At 45.5% G+C, this 15,383-nt stretch overlaps 1 protein-coding gene across 3 annotated transcripts in view; it reads right to left on the bottom strand.

Moving 5' to 3' along the window:
- Nucleotides 1-2,345: 2,345 nt before the first annotated feature.
- LOC143963824 (protein Lines homolog 1-like) overlaps nucleotides 2,346-15,383 on the bottom strand; it is a 53,461-nt gene continuing 40,423 nt past the window's right edge. The window contains exons 7-9 of one of the 3 annotated variants that reach the window (XM_077473556.1): nucleotides 14,705-14,888; nucleotides 10,988-11,711; nucleotides 2,346-2,705 (exon numbers count right to left, since the gene is read on the bottom strand). In XM_077473556.1, coding sequence (XP_077329682.1) covers nucleotides 2,643-2,705; nucleotides 10,988-11,711; nucleotides 14,705-14,888 — 971 coding nt within the window. In that variant the 3' untranslated portion in view covers nucleotides 2,346-2,642. Of the gene's footprint in view, nucleotides 2,706-10,622; nucleotides 11,712-14,704; nucleotides 14,889-15,383 lie in introns of those variants that run through there. The other 2 variants (XM_077473557.1, XM_077473555.1) reach the window with 2 other exon arrangements.

The raw sequence follows: 15,383 nt of genomic DNA, 5'->3' as shown, positions 1-15,383 counted from the left end.
CCCTTAGCAGCAACAACTGCAACCAAGCGTTTGCGATAACGTGCTATGAGGCTTTTACAGCGTCCTGGAGGAATTTTGGCCCACTCATCTTTGCAGAATTGTCCTAATTCAGTTACATTAGAGGGTTTTCGAGCATGAACGGCCTTTTTAAGGTCATACCACAACATCTCAATAGGATTCAGGTCAGGACTTTGGCTAGGCCACTCCAAAGTCTTCATTTTGTTTTTCTTCAGCCATTCGGTGGTGGACTTGCTGGTGGGTTTAGGATCATTGTCCTGCTGCAGAACCCAAGTTCGTTTCAGCTTGAGTACACGAACAGATGGTCGGACATTCTCCTTCAGGATCTCTTGGTAGACAGCAGAATTCATAGTTCCTTTTATCACGGCAAGTCTTCCAGGTCCTGAAGCAGCAAAACAGCCCCAGACCATCACACTACCACCACCATATTTTACTGTTGGTATAATGTTCTTTTTATGAAATGCAGTGTTCCTTCTACGCCAGATATACTTGGACACACACCTTCCAAAGAGTTCCACTTTTGTCTCATCGGTCCACAGAATGTTGTCCCAAAAGTCTTGGGGATCATCAAGATGTGTTGTGGAGAAATTGAGACGAGCTTTGATGTTCTTTTTGCTCAGCAGTGGTTTTCTCCTTGGAACTCTGCCATGCAGGCCATTTTTGCCCAGTCTTTTCCTGATGGTGGAGGCATGAACGCTGACCTTAACTGAGGCAAGTGAGGCCTGCAGTTCCTTGGACGTTGTTGTGGGGTCTTTTGTGACCTCTTGGATGAGTCGTCGCTGCGCTCTTGGGGTAATTTTGGGCGGCCGGCCACTCCTGGGAAGGTTCACCACTGTTCCATGTCTTCGCCATTTGTGGATAATGGCTCTCACTGTGGTTCGCTGGATTCCCAAAGCTTTGGAAATGGCTTTATGACCCTTTCCAGACTGATAGATCTCAATTACTTTCTTTCTCAATTGTTCCTGAATTTCTTTGGGTCTCGGCATGATGTGTAGCTTTTAAAGATCTTCTGGTGGACCTTACTGTGTCAAGCAGCTCCTATTTAAGTGATGCCTTGATTGTGAACAGGTGTGGCAATAATCAGGCCTGGGTGTGGCTAGAGAAATTGAACTCAGGTGTGGACAACCACAGTTATAGTATGTTTTAACAAGGGGGGCAATCACTTTTTCACACAGGGCCATGATGGTTTGGATTTTTTTTCACCTTTAATAATAAACACCTTCATTTACAAATTGCATTTTGTGTTTACTTGTGTTGTCCTTGACTATTGTTTAAATTGGTTTGATGTTCCGAAAAACACTTAAGTGTGACAAACATGCAAAGGAACAGGAAATGAGGAAGGGGGCAAACACTTTTTCACACCACTGTAGGTGTCCACAGCTTGGAGGCCAGGAGGTGCATAGCCAACTAGCCAACAGATGCCCTCCACTTTGGAGAGGTGGGGGGGGGGGGTGTGTCTTTATTGTGAGGATTTGTTTGTAGGTTTGGAAGATTTGGGAGTCCCCGGTCTAGATCTGGCGTTGCAATGGGTAGCTTGCGAAAAAAAAAAAAATGGAACTCTCTTTATAATCAGAGGCTGGAAAATGATTACCAGGTTGAAGCTTGATGAGGTAAAAAATAAAAAGGAAGAAGGAGTACTCTTACTGCCAGTGACATCTTTACCAAAGGTATCTAAGATAGCCCCAAAGTGATGTCCTCTGTCAAAGTATAGGCAGTAAGAGTTTTTTGCACTGGTGTTCAGAAGACCCACATTTTATCAACAGGTCAACGGACCAGAGATTAATACGGATAATAAGCCACCCACACAATCGTGTAATGCGTCAGGCATAAGCAGAGAGCAACTAATTCAGCTATCGGAGCCGAGAGGTTGTCCAGGCTGGGGCAAGAGTCACGATAATATGGTCGGGATCCATCCAGCAGCCTGGACCATCACCTGGCTCGGCCTCTCAACGAGCTGCTAAGAGCCTGAGCCAGCTGCCCCTGCCCCCTCCACAGCTCAGTACTCCAGTGAGCACGCAGGGGGCAGAGCAGAGATCCAGTGACTGAGAACTGAGTGATCGCTCGGTTCGCAGCCTTAGACGGTGGGGGACAGATGTAGCATCAGACCGATGCTGCATCCACCTAGTGAAGTACTCTTGGGGAAAAAAAACAAAAACACTACTCTTAATAAAACTGCTTCTTTTTGGCCCAAGGAGAATTGTAAAATATACATTGTGGCCCTTATACTGAAAAGATTGGAGACTCCTGGTGTAGAACATCACTATTCATGATCTGTAGTCAAAGTCTGAAGAAAATGCACAAATACATCACTCAGAACTGCTCGGTGCTTCTTTAGTAACAGTTTCTTTATTTTCTTTTTCACATATTGACAGGTTTCATTATAATAAATACCTGACATGCATTTGTCAATGTTGAAGAAAACATGGAGGCCATCATTCCGAACCTTTTCTTTGAAAAAACGTTAGTGGCCTGGCTGCTACGGCAATCCGAGGGCTTTCGTATTTCAAAGTCACTGACCAGGAACAAAGTATGCAGACAAGGAGTTGCGACTTCATTTTCTGCATACAAACTCTGAGTCTGGGGCTCAAAGGAACCAAAGCTAGGAGAGAGACAGGCAAAATTTCCTATGAGGTCAAGCAATGGCAGCCCCTATATTTCACATCATATGTTCCATCAGAACAGGTTCCCTTTAAAATAAGAACAGAGAGGTCAAATACATGCACATAATACGAGATTGTGTTTTCAGTCTTTCTGGACCTGCCATGGTAAAGGGTTTGTAGTCCCCTTCAGGCCAGGAGCACATCACAGTACCGAGTCTCAATTTCTCAGGGTAACTTCAATTTTAATTAGTCCCAACAGACTCATGGCTCAGAACATCAAATGGAGCAGTACATTAGATAAATATAATTCATATAAAAATAGTGTTTAGCACCCATGGAGCAATTCAATTTACCACATTACAGATCGATGTAATAAAACACTCCTAGGATGTTGATCCCATTTAGATCTGAATAAAGTGAACTGTTGATGACTGGGGGGGGGGGGGGGGTCACCATGAAAGGCAGTGGCACCTGATATAATCGGACTCCAATGTAAAATATAAGCCACGGCCCCTGAGGTTCAAATGTACCAAATGCCCTAAACCCATCATCCCCAACACCGCCAACTCCCTCTGCAGCCAACATGCAAACTCCATTACTTGCTGTGCCCCCCAAACCTCATTATCCCTCCTTCACACCTAACCACCTCCCACTCCTATAACACCACCCATATTGCACAATATATGCTCCCCCTCTTCCATAGAAAATGAATTGGCTCCACAATTACTATGCATCATAATCCAGGACAATCCTTGGCGCTGTAGTAAGTCTATCCAAAAAGAGCGTGGAACATGTTTCAAGGGTTCTGCCCTCTTAAGTGAGCTCTGAGGAAGAGGGCACAGCCCTTGAAAACATGCAAGACATGCTCTTTTGGATGGATGTGCTACAGCACCAAGGATTGGACGGTGATACATGCGTACGTTGGAATTTGGTTTATTAATAAAAGGTTTTATGGTAATGCACTAGACAGGTGCATCGCCTTCTTTCTTTCCTCTTGTTCCAGTTTGGTTTTCCCCAATCTGAAGTGGCGTTTTGGCTCCATGTGGCGATTCTTCATAATCAGTTCCACTAGAGAAGAGGAACTTATTTTGGGCAAAATTTTGGACTCCTAGCACTGAGGGTTCTTCCATCTGTAGCATTGACATGAACATTGCCTTTGTAATCCTAACAGTGGCAGCCCATCCATAAGGGAGCAGGAGCACCGCCCCCTAATCCATGCACCCGGCACCCTAATCTACATGCAGGATGCCAGTTGCATGGATTCTAATAGGGTTTGTTTTTGTTTTTTGAAGCACATGATTAGAATCTGAGGCTTTAATTGGCTTCAAAAAAGGGTGGGCTCAGGGCACAGAGCACTGCTCCCCAAGCCCACCCAGTTCTGTGACAATAACAAAATATTCGCCATTGTCTTCCTTATTCTCCTCCTGGTCAAATCAGGAAGCGGGCCAGGGAGTCTCAGGACACAATTCTGTTTGCCCAGGAGGAGAAGCCCCAGCACCCCTCAGCTGGAGCAAGGAGCAGCAGCCCTACCCCCTCCTCATCTCCGAAGGCAAGGCTGCCTTCCCGTCCATCACCCAGGGGTGGTTTGGCAGCAATGCGAGTGAGGGGGCAGGTTTGTTTGCACCCCCCCCCCCCCCCCATTTTTAAATATTGAGCACCAGCCACCACTATATCCTAACTAGCCTTAAAGCGGGAGTCCACCGGGACTCCGCGTTTTTTTTTTTTTTTTTTTAAAGCCAGCAGCTACAAATACTGCAGCTGCTGACTTTTAAAATAGTGACACTTACCTGTCCAGCGCGCCCGTGATGTCGGCACCCGAAGCCGATCTCTAGATCATCTGTAAGGTGCTGCCGCCGCCATCTTGGGTATGGGAATCAGGAAATGGAGCCTTTCGGCTTCATTTCCCGGTTCCCTACTGCGCAATGCGCGAATCGCGCTGCGCAATAAGGACGGTCCCTGCTGCCTCTGGGATCTGTGTGTTTCCCAGCAGGCAGCGGGGCACTTGCGGAAAGGGGCGGGCACTTGCGGAAAGGGGCGTAATCTACACCCCTTTCCGCAGAGAGCTATCCCGGAAGTGGGTGCAGAATACCTGTACTGTACAGGTATCTGCACCCCCCTCCCCCCTGATAGGTGCCAATTGTGGCGCCGGAGGGGGGGAGGGTTCCGATGAGCGGAGGTCCACTTTAGGGTGGACCTCCGCTTTAAAATACTCCCTCATCCCTTCGAACACCTAATCTGACTAACCTGTGTAAGAAAGATTTATATACTCACCCAATTTCAGCCCATTCCCATCTGGGAATGGCTGCAGGGAAAAAAAAAAAAAAAAAAAAAAAAAAAAAAAAAAAAAAAAAAGGAGCGCTCAAAAATGTCTGGTATGCCTGCGAGCGTTAAAGTCACCCACAGGACCACAGCTCCTATGGACCACCCATTGTCAGCACTCCCTCCCATACCCTGCGGCCACTGCTGAATGATTCAGGGAAGCCAGATCACATGACTGGACCAAAGCAGCCTGAAAAGAAGTACAAGTATAAGCAAGTAATTTGCATATAGTTAGGTAGGCCTCATGGGCCTTGCAGAAACTCTGCCACAAACTCTTCAAAACCTGTTCTCACACCAGGGGCGGATCCAGAGTCTAGTCTCGGGAGGGGCACTGCCAGAAAATAAGGCTGCTTTCACACTGGGGTGGGCGGGCGACGGCGGTAAAGGCCGCTAACGGGACGGTTTTATCTCATTTATTTCTACTGAGACACACAGCCGCTATATCCCAATATGACATGTTGGTGCGGGTACTTGAATAAACCCTGCATGCATTCTGGGATCCGCACGCATGACATACTGGGATATAGCGGCTGTGTGTCTCAGTATAAATAAATGGGATGCATGTAACACTTTATGCATCCCCAAGCCAGTAAAAGACAGCCCTGCATGTCAGACGCATGTCTGCCCTGTGTGAATGAAGCATAAAGATACAGATTTCTGTCATTCTATATCATCATTATTATCATGATAATCACACAATACAGGTGCTGTGGCTCAACGCACCTGTGCTGTGTGATTATCATGATAATTGATGATGATTGGTAATTGTAATATGACACATGGAGGGGGGTTAATGTACTCACTGATGTATTACTGACCAGTGGCAATTAATTAACCCCTTTGTGCTGCAATAGTGGCAGTGTTTATAAACCCCTTCATGCTGTAGCATAAAAGGGGTTAATTAACATTGATGGTGCCACTATCATTAATGCAGCACAAAGGGTTAATTGTCACTGATCACAAATACATGAGTGAGTACATTAACCCCCTCCATTGTGCCATATTACAATTACCAGTGTAAATTATTTCAGCCCCACCCCCAAAGCATTCACCACTTCACCTGTAAGACAAGGTGTTAACTAATTAACATAACAATGCCGCTCGTAGCTCATTAACACAACACTGCCTTAGCTAAGTAAGTGATCACTCACTTGCAGTGCACTGAGCTGGCTACAGTCCATCTTGTCTTCAATCCTGCGCGCCTCTGAATCGTGACGTCACACCAGCCGGGACTAGGAAGCTCCTGTCGGGTAGAGATCACTCCGCCTGACAGGGAAGTGAAGTGACACTCGTGCCGCTCTGCTGCAACTCTGCCAGCATGTAGCAGCAGCCCGTGTCACATCAATTACAGACCCCCATAGTGACCCACTGGCCCCCTCTAAATAAACTGATGGAAGCCAGGGGAAGCAGCAATAAAGTCCCAGCTGCATTTAGATGCCTCATGCAAATCTGGTGAGGTGGCGGAGGGAGAAAGCCTTGGAGTAAGTTCTATTTTCTCGGAGGGGGCAATTGTCCCGTTGCCCCCCCCCTGGATCCGCCCCTGTCTCACACCATTCATGCTGAATGCATGTGGTTCATTCCTACTACAAAATACAGTAACTATTGCTATGTGGTATCCCTGGTTGAACTCCACTATAAGGAGCAGCCATTTCTCCAATGGGATCAGCAAACCCAAACTTCCTACACCTGTAGGATCTCCATGTCTCTGTGCTTAATCACGTATGACAGAACTTGTACAGTACATTTAAGAACACTGACAGCAAAAATATAGAACCTTGTATGTTCTGAATACCTTACAGTAGTCAAAAATATTTTAATCAAAATCCCCAAATCTAGTGCAAAATAAATTCTTAAAGTGGAACTGAACTCAAAAAAAAAAAAAAAAAAAAAAAAATTGCCATTTGTTCATTGTGCCTGAGCTTTACATTTATTGTTTTACAGCCAGTCCCCGAGTTACGAATGCCTCCTACTTATGAAACTGCCTCTGAGTACCTCTGGATACATCCCACACTGCAGTACTAAATGTACTGCATGGCCAGAAGAGCCCCAGATAACATAAGCGCCCGAAACATCCCACAATCCATGCACAGGCGGAAGTTACACTTACAAATGCAGTGTTCCGACTTACGAACAAACCTACAGTCCTTATTGTGGTTCATAACTCGGGGACTGCCGGTATTTGGAATTCCTCCTTAAAAATAGCAGCGCACTTTGTTTTGTGCATCTGGATCTCTCTGTGCCTATATGCTCATAGATGTACACTATATTAACAAAAGTATTTTGAGAGAAATAATTGAGATATATATATATATATATATATGACACACCTTTAATGGCATCCCATTCTTAGTCCGTGGGGTTCAAATCCACTCCCAAACTCGCACATCCATGTCTTTAGAACACCCAAAAGGTGTTCCATCAGGTTGAGGCGAGGACTGCGCAGGCCAGTCAAGTTCCTCCACCCCAAACTCGCTCATCCACGTATTTATGGACCTTGCTTTGTGCACTGGTCCAAATCATTTGGTGGAGGGGGGGATTATGGTGTGGGGTTGTTTTTCAGGGGGTTGGGTTTGGCCCCTTAGTTCCAGTGAAGGGAACTCTTAAGGCGTCAGCATACCAAGACATTTTGGACAATTTCAAACAGAAATTTGTGGGAACAGGTTGGGATGGCCCCTTCCTCTTCCAACATTACTGTACCAAGCAAGGGTTCATAAAAAGACATGGACGAGTGAGTTTGGGTTGAGGAACTTGACTGGCTTGTACAGAGTCCTGACCTCAACCCGACAGACCAACTTTGAGATGAATTTATAGCAAAGACTGCGAGCCAGGTCTTTGTGTCCAACATCAGTGCCTGACCTCACAGATGCGCTTCTGGAAGAATGGTCAAACATTCCCCATAGACACACTCCTAAACCTTGTCGATGGCCTTTCCAGAAGAGCTGAAGCCGTTATAGCTGCAAATGGTAGGCCAACTCAATATTGAAACCTACGGAATAAGACTGGGATGCCAATAAGGTTACTGTGCGTGTAAAAGGCAGGCGTCCCAAACTTCCAATACTTTTGGTTATATATAGTGCAAATCTGCAGTACAAGACGAAAGCACAGCGGCCTCCGAGTGCTAATCTCATGACGTCTGGAATGAGGTGATAATGTCACTACTGTGCTGATCATGGTTCTCCTTGCTGGAGGCTCTGACAAGAGGACGCAAAGCCCTGCCTGTACAAAGATGGCCGCCGCTAAACAAAGTGCAGAACAAGGCATGTCATTAATATGGGGGGGGGGGGGGGATCAGCTGCAGGAAGACCACAGTTTGCCTTTGCCTTCAATCTTCCATTTTCTGGGCACATCATCAAGAGTTCAGTTATTCTTTAAGCAGACAAAAAATATTATTCTCAGGGATTTAGCACCATCAGGTTAAGATTTTGTAACAAGTTTTAGACTTGGTCCATTGACTTAGAACAAGTGTTCATGATCTACTGCAAATATACTCAAATGTAAATGGAGCAAGTATATATATATAAAAATTTAATTTTTTTAGTACAATTGAAAGCGTAATTCCAGGTTTTAGTGAAGTTTAAATAGTGAAGTAGAAGGTTAATTTGGAATGAACTAACAGATGTGTCAGCTGTGTGCACTATATAAACTCCATGTAGATCCAGCTACATACAATATACAGAGCTGTGTTGTGGTGGTGGGGGGTGGATGAGAACTTCCAAAACAAAATCAAGTCGGGCTGAGCGCAGCTAGCCATTCACAGGGGGCTTTGTATTCTATGAATGGAGGAAAGGAGGGAGCGCCCAGTATCGAATGAATTGCACAGAGGGTATCATTTGTAAACATTTAATGAAATTACCAAAAATGGCCAAGCCGACATGTTTCAGAGGAAGAAACTCCCCCTTCCTCAGGGCTGCTGCTGTGTGAATGGTGAGCTGAGAAAATCCCATTACGGGTGTATCTGTAATATCAGAAATGCTCAATTAATGCAGTGTTTACAGCAGCAGCATTGAGAACACAGCAATCAGTCTCTTCCCCCGAAACACATTGGCTTGACCATCTTTGGACCTTTATTAAAACGGTTACAAATTATATCCTCTGTGCATTTCATTGGTTATTGGGCGTTCTCTCCTCTCCTACCCCCTCTAGTACATGCGGAAGTGACCTTTAAAGGCCATACCCAAAAGGCAGCAGCACGGGCCCTCAAATAAGGGCTCATCGCCATTTTCTTCAAGCTGTAGTGGGGCAGAAAGCATCAGAAGAGAACTCTTCCACCCTACTTCTACCACCATCACCTAACCATCGACTCACGGTCAACTGTGTCAGTCAAGCGCAATCTTCAAACCCTACAGAAGGTACCTCTGATTGGCTGAGGCAGAGATCGTGATATCATCCTCTCTGCCTCAGCCAAATCAGAGGAAGCCTTTGTATTCATTCCAAGAATACAACGCTTTCTGTGAATGGCTTACAGAACTAAGCCCAAATCAAATTTTATTGTGGGAATCTGACAGAATGTCTGCATCCCGCTGCCGGGGACACAGCACTGTATACTGTATGTAGCTGATGCCACAAAACAGTTTATAGAGCACACACAGCCACTACATCCATTAGTGAAAGTAGTCATTTGACTGGACCAAGTGGTTCTAGGAGGTTGAAGTTTTTTTTTAACCTTAACGCATTCTCTGCATTAAAGCAGAGTGCCAGTCCCCCACGTCAATTTTTTATTTATTTATTTTTATTTTTTTAAATGCCGCTGTCATTTGTTCAACTTTATTGGCACATTTAGCTAGTGTCTACAGTGTATTCCGGGGTTAATTTCAGTTCAAATAAAGACCACCTTGATCTGGGAAGCTGACAGGGTCCATGTCCACTGTGGGCATCTGAATCCCTCTGGTATCCATTTCCGGGACTAGAAGCAGCTGGCTAACCAGAATGCACTTCCCGATCTCGCGCCTGCACAGTAATGTCACCGCGTGGCGCTCCTTCCTCCTGACACGTTGCCGTAGCAACGGTCTGGAAATAACGCAAGATTTTGTCAGTAGCAATTCGCAGGGACTCTTGGGATACACGATGCCGCCATCCCAGGAGCCCTTGCGAATCGTCTGGTGACGCAATTGCCTAGGTCAGTGATGGGGAACCTTGGCACCCCAGATGTTTTGGAACTACATTTCCCATGATGCCCAACTACACTGCAGAGTGCACGAGCATCATGGGAAATGTAGTTAAAAAACATCTGGGGTGCCAAGGTTCGCCATCACTGGCCTAGGTGGTTACTGCCAGAAATGCAGGAGAAAGAATATAAAAGGCATTTCCATTTAAATAAATGATAAAAAAAAAAAAAAAAAAATTTACATTGGGAAAAAGGAAGCTCAGCCGGGATACCATAGAGAGCAAGTACATAAAAATGGGTGGAACTCCGCTTTTAGTTCTTCTGGGTGCAGCTCCCAGCCCCCCACCCTTATACTGACTGGAGCTCGATCTCAATCCAGAGCTGTGCGTTAAACACACAGAGCAAAGCTTGGGGTGCGAGCCCACACGAGCGCCCCCATAGCATGGTTGGCACCTGGCAAGGGGGAGAAGCCAGGGGACCCGAGGAGGATCAGAGTTGATCTGTGCAAAAACCATTAGCAGGTAAGTATGAGGTTTGTAACCCCATTTTTTTTTTAAACAATCACTTTATACTTCACCAAGTCCTGGAGTTAGACTTTATTACACAACTCACAAAACAACAAACTATTAATTTTTAAAGAATTAAAGTGCTGGAAATCGCAGAGGTGAGATCTGATATAGCCACAGCTGTGTACATGGCCATCTTTTTTTTTTATTATTCTCACTTGCTTTGGCCAATAAAGGTTTAAAAAAATCGGACACTTTCTAGGTATAGCACCATAATTTTCATATCTGATGACATCTATAACAATAGTCTCACAGAAGTCAATGACAGTGATAGAGTTATAGAATAATAACCGTTATATTTTGGTGGCGGGTTGTTCTGGCAGAACGTGCATCCCCCCGTATTCTGTGCTTAGACTACTGACATGCGAAAGCAGCCTTACCAACGCAGAAGGATTATATGGAAAGAGCTTCTTTCTGTGCAGCCTATTAATGGCTTCTTGAAGGTCTTCCAAGCACTGGACTGCCCTCTGCTGGGTGCCCTGGCCATGACACGTGTTGCCTCCAGCTTGTGCACTTGGTTGTGAAGGACTGGATATTGAACCGTGGGCTGTCAGCTCCAACTTTTTCATGTGTTTATCTATATCTGTGCTGTCAGCCCCTGCAGAGTGTGCAATGACAGGACCCTGCTTACTGTCTGCAGATTCTGATTCTGATTCCGAATCTGAGCTGTCATAGTCTACAAGGCGTTGAAGGGCACCCAGCGGGGAAGGTGCTAAATGCTTGGTATGCCCGACAAACGAAGAGGCAGGTCTGCCAATGTCCATAGGAGTGGGTGAAAGATTAGGAAAACGAATGCAGTCGCTCTGAATTGGTGTCGCTTTCACCGATTGCTCTTGCTGTGGCTGGAAATTTCTAGACTTATCGAATAAAGAACATGTGAGGCAGAACCGAGGCCAGTCGGAATTCAGCAGCTTTAGGTACCTGACCAAGTATTCCAGGAAGCAGGTCTCTGAGGAGATCAGAAAATCCAGCAGCACCGATGAATCGAACGAAACATTGCCGAGCATGAAGAGGAAAACGCAGTGAGGGTCGCTTCCGGACTGATGCGAGGATCCGCTCCATATCGAATTCTCCGAATCACAGCTTGTAGATTGAGAGCAAAGGCTGAAACAGGAGAACAATTAATAAGTATAGGAAAAGCAAGGACTTCCTCTTCACTTTAAAAACAGAGAACTGTAAACTAGAGAGGAGTGAGGGCCGGTTCACACTAGAGGCGGTGAGAATTCGCTGCACCTAAATTGCGGAGTGTATGTTAAGTTAACCATTTCAGCACCTGAAGGATATATCTACTTCATGACTAGGCCATATTTTACCATACGGCACTGCGTCGCTTTAACGGACAATTGCACGGTCGTGCGACACTATACCCAAACGACTGATGTCCGTTCCCCCCAAATAGAGATTTATGTTGGTAGTATTTGATCACTCTGGAGTTTTTATTTTTCTGCGCTATGAAACAAAAAAAGCGCAACAATTTTGAAAAAAATAAAATAATTTACTTTCCGCTATAAAAAAAATTTAAATTTTTTTTTTGGAAAAGTAAAACCTTTATTCATCAGTTTAGGCCGATGTGTATTCTACGTATTTTTGGGTGTTAATCTTATATTGGTTTGCACAAATGTAAAAATTGCAATAAGTGTATATTGGTTTGCGCAAGCGTATAACTTTTTGCACAAACCAATATATGCTTATTGCGATTTATTTTTTTTTTAAATAGCGGGTAGATTTATGGCATTATTTTTTTTACAAAAATTCTTGTACTGGTAAGGAGGAGTTTGATAGTGGGCCTGTGCCCTCCACCTGCATCTAAACGCCCTAGCCTCATGCCCCGGGGAGAAACAACCAGTGTGCATGGGGTCTTAAAGTACTACAATTAGGTGGAAAACTGAAGCTTAAAAGAGGGAGTCAACCTAAAAACAAAAAAATTAAAAGCCAACAGCTACAAATACTGCAGCTGCTGACTTAATAAATGGACACTTACCTTTCCTGGAGTCCAGCGATGTCAGCAGCCGAAGACGAGCAATCGTTCGGCTCTCAGCTGCTGCTGGCGCAATTCTCGGTGAGGGAATCAGGAAGTGAAGCGTTGCGGCTTCACTTCCCGGTTCCCTCCTGCGCATGCGCAAGTCGCGCAGCGCAATAAGAATGGTCCCACGTGTGTCCCAGCAGACAGCGTGGCGGGACAGGAATATTCCCGAGTCTATGCCCAGAAGTGGGTGCAAATACCTGTCTTGGGGTGGTGGTATCTGCACCCCCCCCCCCAAAAAGGTGTCAAACTGGAGAAGGGGGGGGGGGGGGTTCAATTTTTGTGTGAACCTCCAATTTAAAAAAGAGAATTATGGGATTTGTATTCTCCCCCCCCCCCCCCCCCAGAATCATATTCAATCATATTCACCTAGATGGATGTAGCATCTGTCCCACACCGGGGGAGAACTGAGCGATCAAGCACTGCTGATCGGTCTGTTCAGGGCTCCCGAGCAGAGAGCTGTGTCCAATAGCTATAATACGGTTTATTCTTTTGAATTGAATCAGGCCCCAGCTTGGTTTATTCCCAACTCCGTATTAGCACATTCTCCAGGGCACAAGTGCCATTTCATGCAGCCCTCGCACTCTGTTTTTTTTTTTATAACTAGACCAGTGGTCTCCAAACTGCTGCCCTTTACTTGTCTTTGTCCAGCCCATGGGGCATTACTCTACCCACTGACAAAAACAACAGGGCAATAATTTCTGCACTGCCACCACCAATGTGGCACGATTCTTCCCACTGAGCACCAACTATGGGGCACTATTCCTCACGCTGACACCAATGATGGGGCACAAATTCCTCCGATACTAAAGATGGGACATTGTTTCCTCCCACTGATCATAATCCAGCCCCCCCTCAAGTCTGAAGCACAGTAAACTGACCCTTTCTTTAGAAAGTTTGGAGACCCCTGAGCTAGATCATGGAGGAATTTTGTTCCGCCACCTCCAGCTCTTGCCCTCGGCTCTTCTGTCACTTGTAAACACAGAAGCCTTCTGAGGCTTTTGAGAGATGAGGGCTGTGGGAGGGAGATATATGCAGAGGTGGGGGAGAGATCAGAGCCGAAGAGTGGTGGAAGTTAGATGTGGACAGCCTGTGAAATAGCTGAACCCTGCATTACACACCCTGAACACTGCACACAGTACACCCCACAATGCTGCATGCAGCGCACTCCTGATCTCTGCACTTTGTACATAGCACACTTCTGCCCTCTGCACTTAGCATACCCCTGAAATATGCACTCTGTACATAGTACACAGTGCACCCCTGAACTCTGCAAGCCGCCTACTCCTGAACTCTGCACTTTGTAAATGGCACACTCCTGAACCCTGCACTCTGTGCATAGCGCACTACTGAACGCTGCATAGTCTTTACAGATACAACTAGCCCTTTCAGACACCTTTCACACTGGGGAGCATTTCAGGTGTTTTGGAAGGCATGAGAGGTGCTATTTTGCTCCAAGTGTGAAAATCCAGGAGAAAAAAATATAAAAATAAAAAATAAAATCCTGCAAGCAATGTCTTTGGGACGGTGCAGGAGCAGTGTATATGCCACTCCCAAAATGCCCTGCCCATGGAAATGAACAGGCAGTGCTGCCAAAGTGCCTGCAAAGGACTTTGGCAGCACCAAAACACAGGCACCTTTAACCCTTTCCTCAGGCGCTAGCAGGGGTTAAAAACGCCCAGCTAGCGGCTGAAAAGCACCGCTATAACAGCAGTAAAGCACTGCCAAAACTAGCGCCACTTTACCGCCAATGCCAGCAATCCCCCCCCTGGGGTGAAAGGGGTCTCAGGGCAACCATAATGCTGATACAGCCCACAATGAAATTTAGTTAAACACTCCTGCTCTAGGGTTTCCCTGATGGGCACAGGTACACAGAGAAACATCACTGGTGCCAAAGCAAGTATGGCAGAAGCCTGGATCTTACCTTTTATTTATTTATTTTTATTTTTAAGCGTTTAGATAGCATTTTTACATCAGAAGAGTGGGTTAAAAAAAATAAAAAATAAATAGGAGTTGCGTCAATTTTAGAGCAAGGTCCGCCACTGTATTCTGTGGTCATACGCAATACACTTACCTAGGATTGTGCTGGTACATCTTGAGTAAACACTTGGCAACCTCCAACATGTCATCATCCTGCTCGATGAAGGTGAGAGACACCCACTCACAAGGGTGCACCGGCTCCTTCCACTCAATATGGTGCTTTAGGAATTTCAGGAGGTGAGCCATCAGAAGGCCCAGAGCCAGAACCTCGGTCTGCCCTGAAATACAGAACACAAGTCTGATCAGTCTCTGGTAATCACAGCAGACGAGACTGCCCTCTCCTGGTACCTGAAGTGTTTGCACACTGGGCATAGCTGCCCCATTACACAATTTTCCAACGACTCAATGAATAATTCTGATATCTGAGATACAAGTGCTTTTGGAATTCCACAAGTAACACATTCCAGACAGGTCACTATGTACAGCAACAGTAACCGTTTAAATAATAAAAGAAAAGTCATAATTGTATTAAAAAAGGAGTCCATCAGCTCCGGCGAAAGTACTCTGTCTAGGCCGGGGTGAGGTTAGTCTGTTGTGCACAAGGGGAAGCATTTCTTAAAGTGTAAGCTACCCCTAAATTATTATTTTGTCTTCTATTTTGCCTAGAGGCGATTCAGTTCGCATTGTGCGCTATACAAGCATTTCATTCATTCTAGGTATGTATAACTAGCCTAGTGTGTGCAACAATTTTTATTGCTGCCACAAAAGGTGCT

This window comes from Lithobates pipiens, unplaced genomic scaffold (assembly GCF_037356315.1).
Source record: "Lithobates pipiens isolate NorthernLeopardFrog02 unplaced genomic scaffold, aLitPip1_a1.2 Scaffold_8, whole genome shotgun sequence".
Lineage (NCBI taxonomy): Eukaryota > Metazoa > Chordata > Amphibia > Anura > Ranidae > Lithobates > Lithobates pipiens.
Note: the sequence above shows the minus strand (reverse complement) of the source record. Positions and strands in the feature narration are given on the sequence as shown.